General features: G+C 36.4%; 2 protein-coding genes across 4 annotated transcripts; one reads left to right on the top strand and one right to left on the bottom strand.

The window, feature by feature from the left end:
- The first annotated feature begins 8262 nt into the window (after nt 1–8262).
- rcn3 (reticulocalbin 3, EF-hand calcium binding domain) lies at nt 8263–12431 on the top strand. 2 transcript variants are annotated; one of them, XM_067417018.1, is made up of 8 exons: nt 8263–8343; nt 8824–9045; nt 9138–9331; nt 9586–9758; nt 10793–10853; nt 10963–11054; nt 11144–11251; nt 12266–12431. In XM_067417018.1, exons 2-8 carry the CDS (start codon nt 8831–8833, stop codon nt 12368–12370), a joined length of 948 nt encoding a protein of 315 aa, XP_067273119.1. In that variant the 5' UTR covers nt 8263–8343; nt 8824–8830; the 3' UTR covers nt 12371–12431. The 2 variants fall into 2 exon arrangements, with proteins under 2 accessions (XP_067273119.1, XP_067273110.1); XM_067417009.1 differs by lacking the exon at nt 12266–12431 and adding an exon at nt 11426–12256.
- Nucleotide 12432: 1 nt separating this feature from the next.
- nosip (nitric oxide synthase interacting protein) lies at nt 12433–21431 on the bottom strand. 2 transcript variants are annotated; one of them, XM_067417027.1, is made up of 10 exons: nt 21308–21431; nt 21019–21094; nt 18630–18735; nt 18372–18453; nt 18144–18279; nt 14711–14874; nt 14204–14320; nt 13039–13109; nt 12803–12911; nt 12433–12713 (listed from the first exon to the last, which is right to left on the bottom strand). In XM_067417027.1, exons 2-10 carry the CDS (start codon nt 21086–21088, stop codon nt 12642–12644), a joined length of 927 nt encoding a protein of 308 aa, XP_067273128.1. In that variant the 5' UTR covers nt 21089–21094; nt 21308–21431; the 3' UTR covers nt 12433–12641. The 2 variants fall into 2 exon arrangements, with proteins under 2 accessions (XP_067273128.1, XP_067273135.1); XM_067417034.1 differs by having other exon boundaries at nt 21350–21425.
- Between the last annotated feature and the right edge of the window lie 289 nt (nt 21432–21720).

Below are 21720 nucleotides of genomic sequence, written 5' to 3'. Positions count from 1 at the left end.
GGCATCTACTTTGCTGTTATATTTGGGGTCCTATAAATTAATAATAGTAATTAACTTATTATTTTCCTCTCAAATTCTTTAAATATGTTCCTCTGAAGTAATCAAAACCCAATGTGCTGACATAACTGAAGCATTAACCCTTTGATTTATCATAAAATAGTCAAACGCTTCTCAGACAACTGACAAATAACATCAGTTTGAGACCAGAAAAATGTCTGACCACAGCAAACATTCAACAAAAAAAGCTGTTGTCAAATCTCGATAGAATCTTGTTATGTTAAAATGCAATGCATTATTTTACAACAAGCCCCTAACATGTGTAATAGTAATGTATTTTCAAGTTATAATTAAAATGTTGTTTTATACACTAGCATTCAAAAGTTTGGAGTCAGTAAGTACCCCTTAAAAAAAAAAAACGGAAAGACATTAATAACTTTATTTAGTAAGGACACATTAGTAGTAAATAAGTTTATTGTCCCCATGGGGCAATTTGGTTTGTGGCACAATCGCAAGAAGGCACTACATAACAGGACATCAGACATATAATACAACAATACACAATGCACCCCTGCGTCTGACATTACACAAATCAAAATTAAGAAATGTATAATGTTACAGAAGATTTCTATTTCTATTCTTTCAAACTTTCTATTTATCAAATATTAAGCAGTACAACTGTAATATTAGCAAATCATCATATTAGACTAATTTCTGAAGGATCGTGTTACACTGAAGTCTGGAGTAATGATGATGAAATTGCCATCACAGGAATAAAGGACATTTTAAAACGCATTCAGATAGAAAACAATTATTTTACATTGTAATAATATTTCCTCAATATTACTTTAAAAAATCAAATAAATAAAGCTTTGGTAAGCATAACAGGTTCTCACATCATATCATTAGGAAAATGTTACTTTCATTTTAATTTACTTTTTAAGATTTAAAAATGGCAGAAGAAAAACAATGGTAAACACAATAAACAGACCTTTATATTCATTCTCATGAGAAGAGAAACTTCACACATTACTTTGTAGCCCTGTGTATGCTGCATGCTTGCTAGTATGATTACATGCAAACATGAGTAGACACTTTCAGACCTGCGTGCAAGGGCCTCTCTTCTGCTACACACACACACACACACACACACACACACACACACACACACACACACACACACACACACATACACACACACACACACACACACACACACACGCGCGCGCGTCAAAATGTATATGGCATGTTTACCCTTCATTGCACTTTGTCACAATCCCAATGCTATATTTGCATATTTTATTGGATTAACTTTAAAAACCAAAGAGCCTGTGACATTTTAAAATATGAGAGAAAACAGAGAGAGAGAGAGAGAGAGAGAGAGAGAGAGAGAGAGAGAGAGAGAGAGAGAGAGAGAGAGAGAGAGAGAGAGAGAGAGAGAGAGAGAGAGAGAGAGAGAGAGAGAGAGAGAGAGAGAGAGAGAACTCAGCCAACATTACATACAAGCGTGACAATTTTGGTGCTAGTTAAAATGAAAGGTTCAACTCAGGGGAAAAGTCGAATAAATACAAAACCTCTAATGCTCACTTGAGGTAAGAAGGATCAAAGAGGTTTTGGTTCCGTCTTTTGGGTATTAGACCTATAATCTGTGAATTATGACCCATATGTCCAAACTTTCAGGGTGCCCCCAATAAGTCTTAAAATTATTTAAATGTAATTATAATAACAACATATTGAGTAAAAACAAAACATTCATATACAAGATTAAAAAATGTATACAAAAGAAGTACATAGTCTAGACAAGAGAGAATGTTGTCTTGGACAATGGGGTCCCTTGGAGACACTACTATTTTCCTGCTATTAAATATAGGGCTTTTATGCACATAAAAACTGATGGGTTTACTGATGGGAGTATACACATATCTTAAAGAGAAATTTAATCTAAAAACATATATATATATATATATATATATATATATATATATATATATATATATATATATATATATATATATATATATATATATATATAGTAGGGCTGAATGAATTAACAAATTCATTTTAACAGCACTAAATTTATTAACGCGCGTTAACGCAGCGCGCATTTTCTGTTTGATCCGTAGTTGGAGAAATCGGGATAAGCCATAGATGTAAAGGATCCAGCAGCAAACATTAATAGGGAAAGAAAATGGTTATCATTAATATTCTATACCAAAAGTGCAGTTATTGCCTATAAGCTACCATATTTACAGTTTAACCATAGACACCAGGGGCCTGTACCATGATGGTAGTTTAACAAACTCAGGGTTACAGGACTAGTTTCGAGTTGACAAAACCAAACCATTGTTTGTTGGTCCCATTATGCTGACCATCAGCTTGCTCTGTCAACTCAGGCTTTGATCCTGAGTTCAGGGGTTTAGCTGTGACATCAGCAGTGAACAGCCAATCAGACGCTCTGGAACTGAGATTCACTTCTCGCGAGACAAGCAGTGAGATTAATTTCTCTCTTCTGCAGAATATTGCATGATTGAAAAATATTAAGAATTTAAAAAAATAAAAAATAAAAACAGCAAGCAGAAAAGCTGTCTATGAAAGAGGACAACTTAAAGAAAAAATAGATTGCAAGTAAAAGTTATGAAGTTAGTTATGAAATTGAACATTTAAGCTCAGTAAGCTTCTTTTTTAAAGTTTTATTTATTGATTTTAAAGCTTATTTGTATGACTTTATGTAGGCTATTTATATTAATTTTAACAAAATGCCTATTAATGATTGATTAACTAAAATTATAAATGTGTAATTGATTAAGGGTATAATAATTACATAAATTATCTAAATCATTAAAAAATTATTATTTTTATAAATAAGCATTGTTAAAAGCCAGACGCTTGAGTCTTTAAAAACCATTTGCTATGTAGTGACCTTTAATTTGGAGTAGAAACAGGGGGAGTGGCTTTATTGCATCAGAAGTGTGTTACTTTACTCACAGCTGATTGGTCCAATTTCAGTTTGAGATCTCTAATCCAGAACATAACCTGCCCCAGAGCAGGGTAGCCGTGGAGCATAAATTACTATGGAGATGAACACAGCTAAAAGTCAAACCACTTTAATGGTACCTAAAACCCAGGATTGGCACAAACTAAGCTTAAAAAAATCTGGCTAGCCAGCTAAACTGGCTTCATGGTACAGGCCCCAGGTCGAAGGAAAACTCGGAAAACTAGGAAAGTCTGTTTACATTGAGCACATTCTCTGCAAGTCCGAGCGTGATGCGTGAGTGAATACACTGAAGCTCACTCTCGCTCATGTCTGAGGTAAATCATTGACACATCATCACTTACAGTTATACAGTACATGGGTTATATTGAACTAAATGCATTACAATCGGCTAAAACGAACGCACAGGTTACTGAACGTGAACCGAGGCATAGCACAGCGCGCACACGCAAAATACCGGCAGTTCAGAGCGCGCATCTCTTAAAGGGGCCGCACTATATTCCTACTCGTGGAATATGGATCTACTCCGGGTATGGTGTTGGTTCTGGTGCGCTTGCTGGTCCGCATGACAGCTTTCACATTACCAGTTTTTCATACCAACTGTGCCCTGTTCTGAACTAAACTGCCAGTAATACTACCTTTATTCATATTCTAAAAATGAGAGAAATCCCTGCTTATTCAGAATTTTTAAGCTAAGCTTAAGATCAATTTTTAAGACATTTTAGAGACATGTTCTTTGATAAACATCTATGACCTTTGATACATATCTAGTTTTCATGCTGTTTTATTGATTATTATTGAATAAGTATTTTATGGTTTCTTTAATAATAAACATACATTTGCATAAAGCATGCATATTTGTCCACATACCCACGTTGATTAGAGTATTAAAAACTTAATTCAAACTTAATTTAAGATAGATTTACAACAAATAAAAATCTACGATTAAATAGCGATTAATCGCGAGTTAACTCGCGATTAAAAAAATGTAATTGTTTGACAGCCCTAATATATATCCTATGAAAGTGAATGGTGACTGAATAGGCTGTCGAACCTATTGTATTACATAAGAAGACTTGGAATGGTAACACTTTGTTTTAATGCGACACAGTTGCTAGAGTAATAACGATAAATGATGCATAATTACAAGCAACTAACCCAAACCCATAGTAAGGCTCTTTATTGTCATCTATGGATCCATGAAGAACTATTAACATCCATGGAACATTTTCATTGAACAAAAGGTTCTTTACAGTGGAAAAGGTTCTTTGGATTATTAAAATGCTCTTCTCACTTGGAAAAAAAAAATGGTTCTTTTATGAACTATTCACTGAGTGGAAGCACATATACTTCATTAATATTACTCAGTGATTATTTGTGTAGTTACACTAACAATGCCACCTTAAAATAAATTGGGGTACATTTTATTTTAAGATCTCTTTGTTACAGTGTAATTATATATTTCAATACTGAGTAATATTAATTAACAACATGTATATGGTTAGAGGTTGTTTTAGAGTTAGTTGCATGTAATTATGAATAATTTAGCTAGGCCTAGGCCACTGTTATTACTATAAGTACATGCAACAAAAGTAATAAGGACACTGCAAAATACAGTTATCCATAAAGTGTAGCCAATGGAATATAGTGCAAAATGTTGACTACTGTTACTTTTATGCTATTATCAACATTCGCACCATTCATTGAATGGAAAAGAGCAGTTTGAACATTCTGCTAAACATCTCCTTTTGTGTTTCAGAAGAATTAACATCAAACAGGTCCGGAATTACATTAATGTGAGAAAATTATGACAGAATGTTCACTTTGGGGTGAACTATCCCTTTAATGTGACAAGCTACATCAGGTTAACGGACACTGTCACGGCACGAGTAAAACGCAAGGAGTTTCGTGCAGTACACGCATGATAGCAAAGGAGCTGAAACAGAAAGAGAGAAAAAGGAAAGACATAACGAGGCCATGGATGTATCCTTGTAGAAAAAAAACAAGGAAGGGGGACACGGAGGGCACGAGAACGAGAGACAGAGGAGGCGGAGGAGAAGGAGGGTGCCAGCTTTATTTATTTCCGGTTGACAAAACCCTCCGCTCTCTTCCTCTCTCATACGCCTCCCCCCATACCTACGTCTCATTCTTTGTCACTCGTTCAGAGGATTCATGGAAAAAGACAATGACAAGGAAAATAGATGGAGGGTTTGAACTGAAACACAATGGAAGACGAAAGACCATTTTTCTCCGTGCGGGTTATGTTTTTTGAAATAGTTACAAAAATGAAGCAAATGAGAACGGATCCTAATAAAATGTTTTTAAAATTTAGTGTCAGTGTGTTACACAAATGTGACGTTGAGTGCGCGTTTATTATGTGTGCTGGTGTGTGAGCGTACGCTCCTTCAGGGCACATTTTTTCAGTGTCTTGTTAGTTCATCCCTGTCACCCTCTCTCTCTCTCTGCTGGGGGGGAGGGGGAAGAGAGGTCACCATAGCAACAATGCCGGTACAAATTAACATCAAGTTGTTTTAAAAAAAAAGTGTGTACATGTATGAGAGTGCATGTATATGTGGTAAACGAGTAAGTGTTGTACTTGATATCCAGTGTGTGACGCCAAAATCCGGCAGAGGCATTGATGTTAATGCACCAATTACAAATAATTCATTAGGCCCACAGCCTCTCCATCACTCTGTCATCCGTTTGGTTCCAGAGCACTTGTCTTCTTCCTTATTTTGTCAACTTTGCCCTCCCATTTCCTTTACCATTCCTTTACCTCCCATCCTTTACTCTCTCTCTCTCTCTCTCTCTCTCTCTCTCTCTCTCTCTCTCTCTCTCTCTCTCTCTCTCTCTCTCTCTCTCTCTCTCTCTGTGTCTCTGTGTCTCTCTCTGTCTCTCTGTCTCTGTGTGTTGTTGTGTGCCCCCAGGCTACAGAGTGCCACGTCCTCCCTCTCCCCTCCTCTCTCTCTGGCCCTGTCACCTTCAATTGCTCCATGGTACTAGACACACAGCCACAGGCAAATCGAGAGAAGAGAGGGGACACACACATACAGAGAGAGAGCGAGAGAGAGAGAGAGAGAGAGAGAGAGAGAGAGAGAGAGAGAGAGAGGGGTGAGGACTGAGGGATGGAGCGCTGTATATGTCTGGAGAGAGACAAAGAGGTAAAGAAAGAGGGCAGGTGTGAAAATTTGCGCAAAAAGAGGTGAGGGAGGATGGGTCGAGAGAAAACGGAATATGGAGGTGACAAAGTTGAAGGAGGTATAAGTAGATGCAACTAAGTGGTACAGGTCCTAGCATCCATATAGGTGCAAGTATTCATTGTCTCATATAGACTATTGTAGAAACTGGATGCAAAATATGCAGAAGGATTTGTCGGTTTCTGCAGAATTCAAGTCCCCTTATTCATAAAGTAGCTATGCACACATTGAATGTTTTTGAAAAAAATGCGTTTTGGTCACCGCAGTTGCATTTGATCACAAATAATGTGCTATTAACAGTAATATTTTGAAATATTTTTACATTAAAAAAAAATCTATTTACATTTTAAAAAAAATCTATCTTATTCCTGTGGTTTCAAAGCTGAATTTTCTGCAGCCAGTCTTCCAGTCTTCAGTTTCACATGATCCATTGTGATGCTTAGTATTTTTGTGGAAATTGTAATCTTTTTTTTATTTATTTTTTAGGATTCTTTGATGAACAAAATGTTCAAAAGAACATTATAAATGTCTTTACTGCCCCTTTCGATAAATTTTAATTTCTTTTTAGGAAAAAATCTTACTGACCCCAAACTTTTAGGCTACACAGTATAGTGAATGTTGGCCCTTGTGCTAATCTATTATGCATTAAGCTATACCAATAATATTAAAGGTTTCTGTTCAATTTAACACACATTTATCATGTTAATTCAGCATAATTTCCCCCAAAGTAGTACCAAAGTAGTGCCTGGACTTTACTTCTCGACCTTTTAGCTCTGGCTGAGCATGGCGATAGCAAAACAAAGGTTAAGTTTGATTCCCAGGGAACTGACAACCCATGCATTGAGTGTCTCTATGAAGAAAAGTATCTTCCAAATAGATAAGTTTAATGTCAATTTGAACAAGATTTTGACCCGATAATATGCTTCAAAGGCAGTGGTGAAAAGTACATAATGCATTTTGATTTGTGTACGCACTGCAGCTGTACATTTAGCTAGTTGTCTTTTGTACTCTCTGATGTCCACAAACTGACCACAAACAAAGTACTGTTTTGGATATCATTTTTCTGAAAGTGCATGCCAAATGTGCAGTAAAAAAGAAAGAAGAGGAGTAATGCTTTAGTAATAACATTCTGTAAAAGGGGAAGGTTTTTTGAATATTTAAATAACAGATTAACAGATCATCTCAAAAGCAGCTGGTACTGTTATTATTAGCTATAGGCCTAGGCTACATACCATTTCTAGAGCTAATAATTACCAATATTTCAAAATATTGATCAGTTATCCTGACTAATAGAACACACTAACCCCCAAATCCTTTTGATTTTATAATCGCCAAATAATTATTTATTTGTTTTTGAAAATAAAGTCATAAAGGGAATTTATACAAGCATGTTTTAAATAATTAAGGTTAAAAACCAGTTTAATGACTGATGAGATTTACAATGAGGAAAAAAGGATAGCAAGGACCAAATCTCTTCTTAACACGCGGGACATTTACCTTGTGTGATCTGACAATGATAAAGGACTTGAGGAAGATGGTTTTAAAAAGATTCTGAAGAATATCTGTTTTGATGCTGAGACTGAAATAACTTTTGTAGGCTAATTATTGCGGCAACATATTAACACTGTATCACGCAACGACAACAACAAAATATACCCTTTATTTAGCTACAAAACGTGGCGCTTACGTTTAAAACGTTTAAATAATATTCAAATTGTTACAGGCGAAGCCAACTAATTTTAACTGACCAGAATATGATCTTCCGCCAAAGACTTAACGAAAAAAAAAATCGTTACATCAATATTATGAAACAGCCATGTAACTTTATATCCAAACATGCATCAGTGCATACGCAACCTACACAACATTTTTTTGTCAAAGATGAGCTTAAAACTTTTTTCTCAGTTTGCCAAAACGCGCCTGGCTCTCTGATGCGCGTTCGCGTGTCAACGTGGCGTTTTGCAGCCAGTAGAATTTAGAATTTCCCTCGGCCCCGCCTAATTTGGTCGTGTGGTTGGCTATTTCTCCTGTCAATAAAACATTTTTTAGGGCACGTAACACACTGCTCCGCCTACTTTTACGTGCACTTTAAAGAACACTGCCAACGCGTACTCTTCAACTTCAGGGTGTACTCAAGCAGAAATCACTGCAGGCTTGGTAAGTCATTTCTAAAATTTAAGATGAAAAAAATTTGCATTTTAAACTTAAGCTGCTGATTTATAATTTTTGCTGCCATTTTTTTTAATCGTTTATCGTTCACTCAATAGTCATTATATGCTGTAAATCGCTACCTAATACAAAACATTATCATATATATATATATATATATATATATATATATATATATATATATATATATATATATATATATATATATATATATATATATATATATATATATGTATATAGATATATATAGATATATATATATAATTCCATTATTTTGCTTTAAAATGAAATGTATGCTTATTCTGAAAGTTTAAATAAGATGTCTGTGCTCTGTAATTTTGTTTAAAATGAAATGAGCTCATTGAAGATAAAGTTTTCATTGCTAAGCACAATGACTTAATGTGTTAGTGTGCAACATACTTTTCAGGTCAGAAAAAAAATATTTCTCATTCTTCTCTCACACTGTAGGGAGAATATGCAGCTGCTCTTTTTGGGGACGCTTGCCCTGTTTGTTGGGGTCACAGTAGCTGTGCCTGCGCAGGAAAAGCGTGTACATCATAAACCTGACCTCAGTGATCATGCTCACGATGATGCCCATGGTTTCCAGTATGACCACGAGGCCTTCCTGGGCAAAGAAGAAGCCAAGACCTTTGACCAGCTAAGCCCTGAGGAGAGCAAAGAGAGACTAGGGTAAAAATAAATATATGAGAATGATACAGAAAATTAGAGAATGATAATATTATCATGTGTCTTACTTTGTATTTTTTATATACCCCATGCAGAAAGATTGTGGATAAGATTGACACAGATAAGGATGGTTTCATCAGTCATGCTGAGCTACACCACTGGATCAAGCACAGGCAGAGGAGGTACATCGAGGAGAATGTGGACAAGCACTGGAAAGAGTATGACCAGAACAAGGATGGGAAGATTGGATGGATTGAGTACAAGAACACCACCTATGGATATTATATGGGTAAAAAAAACAAGCCTTGAATTTGGGCAGGCAGATAATCATTTTTAATGAGAAACAGCTGTTTAAAAGAGGATTGTATTTATTATCCACGACAATAGTGCAACATCTTGGCAAAAAATAAACTGTATTTAGGAAAACTTATTTCAGGTAAAAACTGTTGGACAAATAATGTTTAGACCATAAACTCTAATACATACTGCAAAAGTAACAAATATCCAATTCTGGTTGACTTATACTATGTTGCTTTATTCCAGATGTAGAGTTTGATGATGTGGATGATAAGGCCAGTTACAAAGCCATGCTCAATAGAGATGAGAGACGGTTCAAGTCTGCAGACAGGGACGGGGACGGTGTTGCTACCAGAGAAGAGTTCACTGCATTCCTCCATCCAGAGGAGTTTGACTACATGAGACACATTGTGATACAGGTTAGGTGATAATTAATATAATGAAAGGGACATCAGAGAGAGGGACATTAAGCAAGAAAAAACAAGAGAAATGTTGCTTCCATAACGTGTCTTCTTTCAGACTAGTGGAAAGAAAACATCCAAAATGTAAATAATTTTTGACGGTTTTTTGCATATGTAGATTTCAATGACAGTACATATCTTTTCCTATATATACAAACTTTTTTCACAGAGGGGTTTGTTAATATATCATTCACATAAAAAATAAATCATAAAATGATAAGATATTCAAAACGAACTCTAATATCTAACAGCCATGATTTATGTTCTAGAAATGTATGCAAATTAGAGCATATTTAATTGGATAATGCCCTATTTGCATATTTAAATAGAACAATTTATAAAACTTGTAATACAAAACAATTTTGCAAGCTGGTGGAATGAACTGCCTAACTCAACCCGAGCTGCTGAGTCTTTATCCATTTTGAATAAACGGCTGAAGACGCATCTTTTTCATCAACACATGACCCATTAGTACTAACACTTACTATTCCATGTATCTATTCAAAAACTCTTGCAACATGTACTGTGCTAGACTAACTGGGACTAGTCACAGCACTTCACCCTATTGTTGGTTAGTTTGCTCTCCTCATTTATAAGTCACTTTGGATAAAAGCGTCTTCTAAGCAATTAAATGTAAAATAAATTGGTAATGTGTCTATCAGTTAATGTTTTTACCCAGTTCACCTGTGGTATTTGCCAATAACACTGGAAAAGTGGCAATTAAATGTGCAAAAAATAATAATAATAATAAAGAAAAATTCCCCAACATTACAATGTATTAATATTACCATAAAATGCAAAGGCCAAAAATATGCAAACGTATTAACATGATAAAAGCTGGAAAAAATAGCCCAGTAATAGATAAATTGCCATAAAAATGGTTGTTTATGTATTTTGCCATTTAATGTTAACATTTAGCATTTGTCAGATTAGATCAAACCACTTGAGAAGCACTGGAATAGATCACTAAACTTTATCCCTCAATATTACAGGAAACAATTGAAGACATTGACAAGAATGGTGATGGCAAGATTGATCTGCAGGAATACATTGGTACATTTCTAGTGTTTTCTTTGGAAGGAAAAAAATAATACATCGAAAGAACTGATATTTTGTGTCCAACTAAATTGAAAATAAGTGCGTGTGTTCCTTTTGACCCCAGGGGACATGTTCACACCTGAAAATGGCGAGAATGAACCAGATTGGGTCACAACAGAAAAGAAACACTTTTCAGAGTTCAGAGACATGAATAAGGTATGCAGTGGGAAAGAAATCTAGTGGCATCACTTGGAAGTGTTTCCTGGCTATTCTTTCAAGGTTTGTGATATGTTTGTTTTTGTTAGGACGGTTTCCTTGATGCCAATGAAGTATCTCATTGGATCCTCCCTGGAGAGGTGGACCATGCTGATAACGAGGCCCGGCATCTCATTCACGAAACTGATAAAGACAACGTAAGTAACATTCACTGGGTCTACATATGACTAGTGTCATTAATTCACAATAATGCAAAAATAGCAATAATAAGCAAATCAGTTTTTAATTAATCTTTGCCTCTGTCTTTCTTTTAATTCACTACCAATGAATCACAATGGACTTCCATCTGCTTCATATAATTGACTAACCAGGATGACAAAATCACAAAGAAGGAGATTCTGGAAAACTGGAACATGTTTGTTGGGAGCCAGGCGACTAATTACGGAGAGGATCTCACTAAAAGACATGATGAGCTTTAATGTTAGCATATCTGGGAATAGGGGAGGGCAGTATATTTTGGGTGTAGATGAGAAGATAGGAAATTGAATATGTAAATGACATGATCAGGAGTTAGGCTTCAAGCTTCAAGTCAATGAAGACAATCTTATTGAGACAGATAAATGTTTTATTTATTGTCAAACGCATTTCATCCTTTTCAACAACAAAAAAATATGATGAACACTCACATTCCATAGGAACATACACTCCAGCTTGCTTATATTGTGAGGAAACAGACATACATCTTCCACTTGCTCAGGAAATCAGCACTGAATACAGGGCCAGTTGCATCAGTATTCAATGTAACAGGCCTGTTTTGACTGTTACAAAGTACATTTCGCATTAGTAGTGTGTAATTTCACGTTCAATATGCCACTTGCATGAAAAGAGGTATAAAGAAAAGAAGCCAGAGCACAAAGGGAGGGAAAGAGGGCTGGGGTTCAGTAGGTGGGAGGAGACAAAAGTGATTGACACTGTATTGGTGGAACATTTTTCTCTCTGTGAATTCTAAATAAAGCCATGTTGGTTTTTTAAAATAATTTTGGACTGGGGTATAATTTCTTTGTTCTCACAAAGACATTGCATTGCATTCTGATAGAGGGTGTAATTGTTAACTCACAAAAGCTTATGCAATAATTTTCTTTTACCAATCTTTTTCCAAACTAAATAATTCTTTCCCCTCTGCATTTTCCAAATTCTGCTGTCATTCTCAGGATGGTCGTCTCTCTATCAGTGAGATCATGGATAGAATGGATTTCATTAAAGTCAGCACTATAACTGACTTTGGGACCCTTGTAGAAGATCACGATGAACTTTAACCCTGTTATGACCACCTGAGTATCTCTTCAAACTATTAAAATAAGACACGTGACTTTGAAAGTGTGTAAAATGAATTATTTATTGAAAAGAAAAACATACTGTATGTTGTGAAGACATATCATGATAGTAGCTTTAGGGGAAAAGAGAAACGTAACTTGAACATTTCACTCAATTACCCGTCACCCAAAAGCACTTCAAAAATAAAACAAACAAGTCCAGCAAAATGAATGATAATATTTACAGGGTCAAAGCGTTGTCCAATCCTCTCATTTATGCTTGCATTACGGGTCTGGCTTCTTTAGCTTTGAGATCCACACCTGAGCCCGCAAAGCCAGTTCCACCCTGTCATCAACCAAAGATAAATTTAAACACTGATATGCATTTGTAACATATTTAAACATTCTCTTCAGCAATATTTCTCTTATACACACCCTCTGAAGGGGTATGATGTCCCTCTCTTTTAGTTTGTCTCCAGTCATTGGATCGGTCATGTCTTTCCTTATGAGCTTCTCCACACACTCCATAGTGACTACAGCTCCACTTGAGGGCAAGACATTATACACAAAAAAAAGAAAGAAACTAGAAGTGAGAGGAAGAACTAAATGTATAAAATGGTATAAAGCCAGATCAATTCTTCTTAAATGAACAATGTAAAAGTCAAACTTACGAGGGTCTGAGAACTGCACTGGGCACCGAGTTCCCAAGTGTGTCTTTGGTTACTGCACACACATATCTGTCCTGAGGATCACGTAAAATATTTCAAAAACAAGGTATACAATTATTCACATTTATACAATAAAAGTGTATAAAATATATAAATATAGAGTATTTAATAATAAATTCATTATTAATATAGAATATTCATCACTTTTATTCAGCAAAGACACATTAAACTGATCAAAAGTCTCAGAAATGACTTTCATAATGTTACAAAAAATATATATATTTTTCGTTCTATTAATCAGAGTCCTGAAACAAAGTTTCAGTTAACACTGCATCACAGTTTGTAGTACAAAAACGTGAACGAAATATGAAATAACATTATTGCCTTTTTCTTGATTTTGTTTTTTGAACTCTACTAGAGTAGGTTTTTTTTCATGCTTTAATGTTCAAAGCACTTTTTTTTTTTTTTTTTTTTTTTTTACATATTTGACAATGCTGCCAGCACCTTTTCTCCCAGTCTGTAATGCTCTGTTTAGTTCCTGTCTCTATGAAGCCCCTCCTCCCAACAAATGCAATGTGCTCTGATTGGTCAGCTGGACCAGTGTGTTGTGATTGTTCAACAGTTCCGAATGATTTTAAGAACGGTTACGCTCCTTTCCATATCTGCAAGTTGCAACACTACTAAACCAGGCCTTGCCCCTTTACTCGCATATGGCTTGAGCAGGAATTATTTAAATGATAAGTACTGTGAAATGTTCGTTCCTGAATGAAAACTCAAGACTACAACTGAAGTTCAGAAACAGAGCTTACTGTTTTCGAAAATAACTCCATTTGGAGTGACTTTGTGCTTTGTAACTTTAAAGACATTTTAAAGGTCTCAAGTTTAAACAGCAACATTACACAAGAAAATTGAAAAATAAAACAACAAACAAAAAAGCATAAAGGACCCCTTTAGGCAGCACAACTGTTTTCAACATTAAAAATAAAGAGAAATGTTTCTTGCGCACCAAATCAGCATTTTAGATTTATTTCTGAAGGATCATGGTTTATAAATCGTACCCTAAACTTTTAAACACTGGTGTATACAACATTAAATGGGAACAAAGGGAGATGCAGATCAGGAGAAATAAAGGAAAAGGTGAGAAATCACATCTTGGTTTAATTCTTACTTGGCGTGTGAGGAGGGCCACTCTGTCTAGACTGGGGTCAAGTGGAGTGAAGCGCACTGAAATTAAATCACTCATCTTCAAAGGACGTCCTGACATGGGGCAGAACACTGTCTTTGACTGAAAAAGCAGGAGAAGAGGAAAAACAGTTAACGATAATGGGGTCAAAAGAGTTCATTATATCTTGGTGAGGTGTACATCTTGAATTAAGTGCATGTTGATTTGCCTAGTGTCTCATGCAAGGGGATAAACTTTGAAAGATAAAAATCATGACTAGAAGCTAGTGATCACACAAGAGTGGTGGAACCAGGAGGCAAGATGGACAAACAAACCAATCAAGGGCATCATGACCGATCAAAAGAACATTTGGCAGAAGCAGCAAACTGATTTCAGGGTAATTTACAGTCTCTTGTGTAATGCTATTCCATGAATGACATGATAGTATTGAAGACCCAAGGTTAGGGACACGTGGCTGGCAGAGTGGTTAAAGTGACAGATCTAGAAACCTACAGGTTTTTTAAGCAAGGTGGGCTTGGCCTCTGGTGTGAGGCTGGGGATCCAGAAGCTGGGCAGAGATGAAGAAGAAGAACTGGACTCCCTCGCTGAAGTGTCAGAACTGGAGGAGCTGGTTGAGCCGGTTGAGCCCTTCTGGCTTTCATCATCATTAGATTTACCTGAAGAGAAATTAGTTAATACACATTAAATCAAGAAAGATGATATGTGTAATCAAACTTTTACCATCCTTCTGCATATCTCCTCTCTTCCACTTCACCTTTTCCATGTAGGAACAATATTAGCCCCTAAATACATTTTCCAGTGCATTTGAACCTTTATAAATAACTTTAAAAGAAAATAATGTTTAAAAAAAGAATATTCAATAGAGAAATATGCAATGATGGTAAAAACAAAGTGATACTTTTAAATAATAAACTCCAACCTGAGCCGTTTATTCGTTCAGTAAGGAAGCAAGTAACTGTATTTATGAATGAATCATTGATTCTCACAATTACTTTACCAGAATAAGCCGCAGAATCATTTGTGAAACACTGCTGTGGCTTTCGTTGGAAATGTATTATTTAGTTGCAAAATAGAGCAAATACTGATAATACTTAAAAAGTATGTTACTTAATATTACCAATTTGTTTGCAAGCATTAGCAATTTTCTGAATATTTGGGAACAACAGCATTCTTGCTTGTAAATTATAATATCAACATTAAAAACAAGAACTCACACAGGGTAGAAGAGAGTTTGAGTCTTAAATCAATCCCAATCCACTCTCTGTGTCTGTATTTGTTCTTCATGCTAGTAAGTGCTAAATCCCCACTTTTAAAAAAAGTACATTGTCAAAATACACTGTCATGTATTAACAGCATTTTACAGTAAGAAATACATGATCGATTTAATGTTATTTTAAAGTGCCCCATTATCCTAATTTTGTTTTGAGGTCTCCAACAACAGGTTTACATTACATTTACATTGCACGTCACCACAATGTTCAATGATTCTCTAATCTAATGACTCGATGTATGACTCAGTCTCTCTAAATCCATCCTCTCTGCGAGCCTGCTCAGCTCTGATTGGTCAGACGGCCCAGTCAGGTCTACTGCGTACAGCAGTATTTCAGAAACAAACGGCAATTACCATAGCTAAACTCCACCTCCGTAAGGAGGCTTCCTAAAGTTCAGGCGCAGCGTTAGTAAAGACAGTAACGATTACTTAAATTTTACACCAATCCCAGCGCAAGTCCGAATTGATGACGAAACATGGGAAGAACTAGTTATTCAACCCGAACCTTGAGCAGGACATTTCTCAATGATGCTACTCAGTTTGAGGTACATTATGAGATGTTTCAACTGCAATTCCTCACCATCAGCATTAACAATGTGTTTGTGTGTGTTTCTGATTCATTGTGGTTTACATGTGAGAACTGTATAAATAACTGATGGAACATTAAAGTTTCCAAAACAAATCTTGCTTCATCCTTTATCTTTACTCAAAGTAAGAATAACAGTAAAATAAGAATAACAGACAATCTGCATTAATGAACACAGTTTTTTAGTAAGACAGTGATAACGTGAGTTAAATGGTTAACCAGAAACTTACACAATAAAGCCCCTTTCACACTGCACGTCGGACCCACAATATTCCTGGAACATTGCCGGGTCGCCTTCTGTGTGAAAGCAACCACGTCCCGGGATTGATTACCGAATTCCACCCGGGTCGGGGACCTAGTAATATTGCGGGATTCGACCCGGGACGAGCGCTTTAAATTTGAGTAAAAACAGAATGATAATTCCCCCCTCTAATATTAATGGTGAATTGGTGGAGAGGGTATCAATTTATAAATACCCGGGAGTTGAAATTGATTCTAAATTAACTTTTAACAAATGTGCACTGAACAAAACTAAGAAAATGCACCAGCGGATGCATTTCCTCAGGAAATTAGATAATTTTAGATTAGAAAAACACATTCTTGTAATGTTTTATAAAAGTTTACTTCAGAGTGTTCTGTCCTTTGGCCTCATCTGTGTGTTTGGTAACATGCATGTTAAGGACCAAAGGAAATTGCAGTGCATGATTAAGATGGCCAGCAGGATCATTGGAATTGACCAGGTGTCGGCAGCTCAGTTGTACAATGAGCTTATTTCAAAAAAGACTGACCAAATCCTTAATGACCCTACTCACCCTCTATATCATAAATTGATGAGAAGTAATAGGTCAACTGGTAGAATTTTACAACAGAGAATTAGAACAGAAAGGTATAATAGATCATTTGTCCCCACAGCGATCAGACTGTATAATGATCTAGCACATCGTAAGCTATCATAGTTTTAGTTACCTGTTAATATTATATATGTTTAATGTTAAATGTTGGATTGTAATTGTAATTTTGTACTTGGATTGTAATTTTCATTTTTGTAGTATTATTTCTTTTTTTGTCTTTATTGTTCTATTTATAGACTGCTGTGTATTGTGTTGTTGTTTTTTTTTTTTGAAAGAATATGTTGTGATAAGGGCGCGTAATGAATGAATGACCATATGAATTTCCCCTTGAGGGACATTGACCTTGGCTGTGTGAACAAAAGCCGAAACTAATGCCGCAACGTGTACGTAGTTATCGTGCGACTCTTAGAGCTTGTTTTTTCAATAATACAACCCTGCAGTGCCCGAAGAGCTAGTCTGTGTTTTAAACGCAGAGAGTGTTCGTATATAAAAGAAACTAAAATTAAACAAGCAGAAATGTGTGCAAACTGGACACAAGTCGAGACCACGGAGCTCCTTACTATCCGCGCTGAAGCTGAGATCGCTTGCCATTATACGTCACATCCGGATGTTACGTGTCAACTCGACCCGGGACAGTTAAGCGTTGTGTGGGAAAGCGCACATATTACGGTATTTCGCTGGCAGTGTGAATGGACCAAATCTAGCGGCCCGGGAACAAATGCCGGGTCACATTATCTGTGTATTTGCCGGAATCGCAGTGTGAAAGGGGCTTATGAAACACAATTGTAGAGCACAGTGTCTTCTTAACATGATGCTAACCAGTATCCACAGGAATCAGCTCATTTTGAGGTGGTTCAATTTCTCCCTGGTGCACAGGCATATGTGCACAGGCAACATGCTAATGTTTTTTCTGGATGTCACAACGGAATGGCTTGTGATTCATTTGAAAAACTATTTGATTAAATGTCTCAGAGTCGACTTTTCCTTTATATAAGGTGCACTTTCAGATTTAGAGCTTTGTAAGATGTTTTCATTCAATTACAACTATGTTACACACTACATGAAAGGTAACTTTCAAAACTCCATAATAGGGGCATTTTAAGGTGGGTAGAATTAAATGAAGGACCAAACTCAGCATTTTTTCGCATACCCACTCTGTCACCTCACATACCCCAGTTTGCGAACCACTGCTTTAATCGTATCTTCCAGTTTTCATACCTGAGGTGAAGGGGTTGATTGGCTTGGATACTATGTTGTTCTCTCTCTGTCTGAACTTCTCAGCTCTCTCTCGTTCCTCAGACTTGGACTCCAGCTGACCTTCACTCTTCAAAGCCTGTTTCTGCTTCTCATATGCCTTAATTAAAAAATATATATGCAAGTCTGTTAGACAAACAGAGGGGAACATTCACATCTAGAGCAAAATACATATGTAAAAAGTGTTCAAACCTTCATTTTCTTGGCAATTTCTGTTTTCTGGTGAAGGATGTATTGCAGAATGGCTTCTTTTTCATACAAGTATCCATCTTCACTGCAGAAAGCAAATATAAACATACACACATAAATTTAAGTCTCTAGGCAGCTGACATGCAAATTAGCCAGTAACATCTAGTATATACAATGAAGGCTGCATAAACATTTAAATGAACACATGGAAAGATATTTTCAGCATTAAAACATTTAAAAACATGCAAGTGTGACTTTTACGTTACAACAGGGTCCCTGCAGGGCTGTAAGGAGAGACAGCAGCAGTCGAAATCTTTGATCGCATCCTTCCCCAAACGCACACTCTGTGTCCCATAACCTGAAGAGGCTGGACATGTCAAGAGAGATGCACAATTTGTTTTAGTAACTATATTTTAGGTATTTATATTTAAGTGACAGTTGTAAGTTACTTTGTATTAAAGCGTCTGCTAAATGTAAAATATTGCTAACACCAAGCATATCTGCAAACCCCCCGAGTCAGACTCCTAGTGAAATGCTCTCAGACAGTAAATGCTGTGAGTTTGCTTCCTACTTCTTCGAGAAAATCAATAATATCAGAAAGGCGATCAGCACACCCTCGAGTTGCTCTGGGGTCAGTTAGATCAGACCAAAACCTCTGAAAATTACTGTCAGATTTTTTAAATACAGAGATATTTTATTTAACAGAAGTTCCCTTTCAAAGCCTACAGCGAACGGCCGGTTTGGACTACACCCCTGCACTTCCTTGCAGGAATGACGTCACTAGAACAGTTTGTTGACTAACCCTCCGCCCACAAGAACACGCAAAATAGGGGGCGTGGTCTTGTTGCTCTCCCACGTGGAGACGAGCGCATTCAGCACTTGCATCTACCCGTTATGGTAAGAGGCGGGACCTTTCCGGGCAAAGTGCACTAAGCTGCTGTCCAATCACAACACGGGAAGCTCTGGCCCAATAAGAACTTGTTACATATTTCTGAAGGAGGGACTTCATATGGGACTCAAATGGTTCAGGTCATACTTAGAAGGGAGAGGTTATTATGTGAGTATAGGAGACCATAAGTCTGAGTGGACATCCATGACATGCGGAGTCCCACAAGGGTCAATTCTTGCACCACTCCTGTTTAACCTGTATATGCTGCCGCTGAGCCAAATAATGAAAAAGAACAAAATGGCTTACATAGCTATACACAGCTATACTGACGACACTCAGATATACTTAGCGCTATCACCTAATGACTACAGCCCCATTGACTCCCTGTGCAAATGCATTGATGACGTAAACAACTGGATGTGCCAAAACTATCTTCAGTTAAACAAAGACAAAACTGAAACCACAACATTTGGAAACAAAGATGAAATTCTCAAGGTGAACGCATATCTTAAGGCTAAAGTCCTGATAACAAAAAATCAAGTCAGGAATCTTTGAGTGATTTTGGAGTCAGACCTGAGTTTCAGTAGTCATGTCAAAGCAATAACTAAATCAGCATACTACATTCTAATTTTTTGTTGTTTCAAGAATTAGATGTTTTGTCTCCAGGCCTTCCCAAAAAGACCATTAGACAGCTGCAGCTCATAAAGAACGCTTCAGCCAGGATTCTGAGCAGAACCAGAAATGTATGACCATATCACACCAGTCCTCAGGTCTTTACACTGGCTTCCAGTTATATCTAGGATTAATTTTAAAGTATTACTTCTTTATAAATCTCTCAATGATCTAGGACCTCAATACATTGCAGATATGCTGATTAAATACAAACCCACCAGATCACTCAGATCAGCAGGATCAAGTCAGTTTGAAATACCAAGAGTTCACTCAAAGCAAGGAGAGTCTGCCTTTAGCTATTATGCCAGCCGTAGTTGGAACCAGCTTCCTGAACAGATCAGATGTGCTCCAACAGTAGCCACATTCAAATCCAGACTCAAAACACATCCGTTTAGCTGTGCATTTACTGAATGAGCTCTGTTCCACTGTACATCCAACTGATTGCACCTTATGTTATCTGTTTATTCGTTTTATAATTGTTTTAGTTTACCTTTGTTCTCTTTGGTTATTGTTATTTTATATGTTCTTTCGAGTTAAATATGATGAGTGAAAACTGGGTTTGATGGAAATAGTAAGTTTGACAATAAGGTTTGAGTATGTGTAACTCTGTGAAAGGGTATGATGAGTGGAAAATGGTTTTAACAAGAAGGTTCCTGAGTAAAAATCAGGGAATATGGATTGAAATGGATGTTATGGACATGTTCGAGAAATAAATGAATGAGAGGTGATCTAAATAAGATGGTACACATATGTAGGCTGTAAACTGAAGGATGTTTTATTTTTTATATCAGACCACTATTGTGGATCTGACCATTTTATTTTATTTTTTATTATTATCTTTACCACTGTTTTAACTATTCTTGTTTATTTTTTTTAACATTTTTAATTCATACACATGGCATTCTTTTTTCTCATGCATATGTTACCACTATTTTAATACATTTCTATGTAAAGCACGTTGAATTGCCATTGGGTATGAAATGTGCTATACAAATAAACTTGCCTTGCCTTGCCTAAAATGTAAGTGACGTAACGCCAAATGTACAGCGTTAGATAGATAAATAATGATCAGGGGTAACGTTACATTACCTGTGTCTTTCTTCTTCTCATGATAAGTGTAAACGGCTCCTGCTGTGCAGTTCTTCCCGTGTCGAGTCATGTTTGTCTTTTACAGAACAAAATGGAAGATTTTTTCTTTAATGAACAGACTTATGCGGTTTCACATAAATACACGTTGGCCTACTGATAGATAAATAATTGCTTAGTGAGCTAGCGAGGAGGATTGATTATCTGAAAATCTATAATAGTCGCGCATCCTACTAAAATACAAATCGGAAAACACACATAAATCACACACAGTTATTTCATAGAGTAATACCGTATTCAGAAATTATTCAGAAGCGCAGAAGATTCTGTTTACCTCCTACGACCGTGAACCGGAAATGACATGAAATGAAATGACAAAAACACCTGCTGTCACTACTCGATCCGTACCGGAAACACGATTTGTTCTGCGCATGCGCGAAAATGTTTCTACTTCCTGTTTGACATGGCAAAGCAATTTACGGCAGTTTTTTGAATTACTACCACTCGATCCGTACCGCGATAGTTTTTTATTTATTGCATAACTATAAATCAATACAAAATAAACAATAAAGAACAATGAATATGTGATTTTTTAAGAGTTGATAATAAATGTTAATTGTTGTGTTTGTGTATTTGTCAGGAGATGGCGCTATAGTTCACATGTTGTTAGCTATAAAAAAGGGTATCGTAAGAATGGAAGAGTTG

This window comes from Pseudorasbora parva, chromosome 2, assembly GCF_024679245.1.
Source record: "Pseudorasbora parva isolate DD20220531a chromosome 2, ASM2467924v1, whole genome shotgun sequence".
Classification (NCBI taxonomy): domain Eukaryota; kingdom Metazoa; phylum Chordata; class Actinopteri; order Cypriniformes; family Gobionidae; genus Pseudorasbora; species Pseudorasbora parva.
The sequence above is the reverse complement of the archived record's forward strand: the minus strand, read 5'-3'. Positions and strand labels throughout refer to the sequence as shown.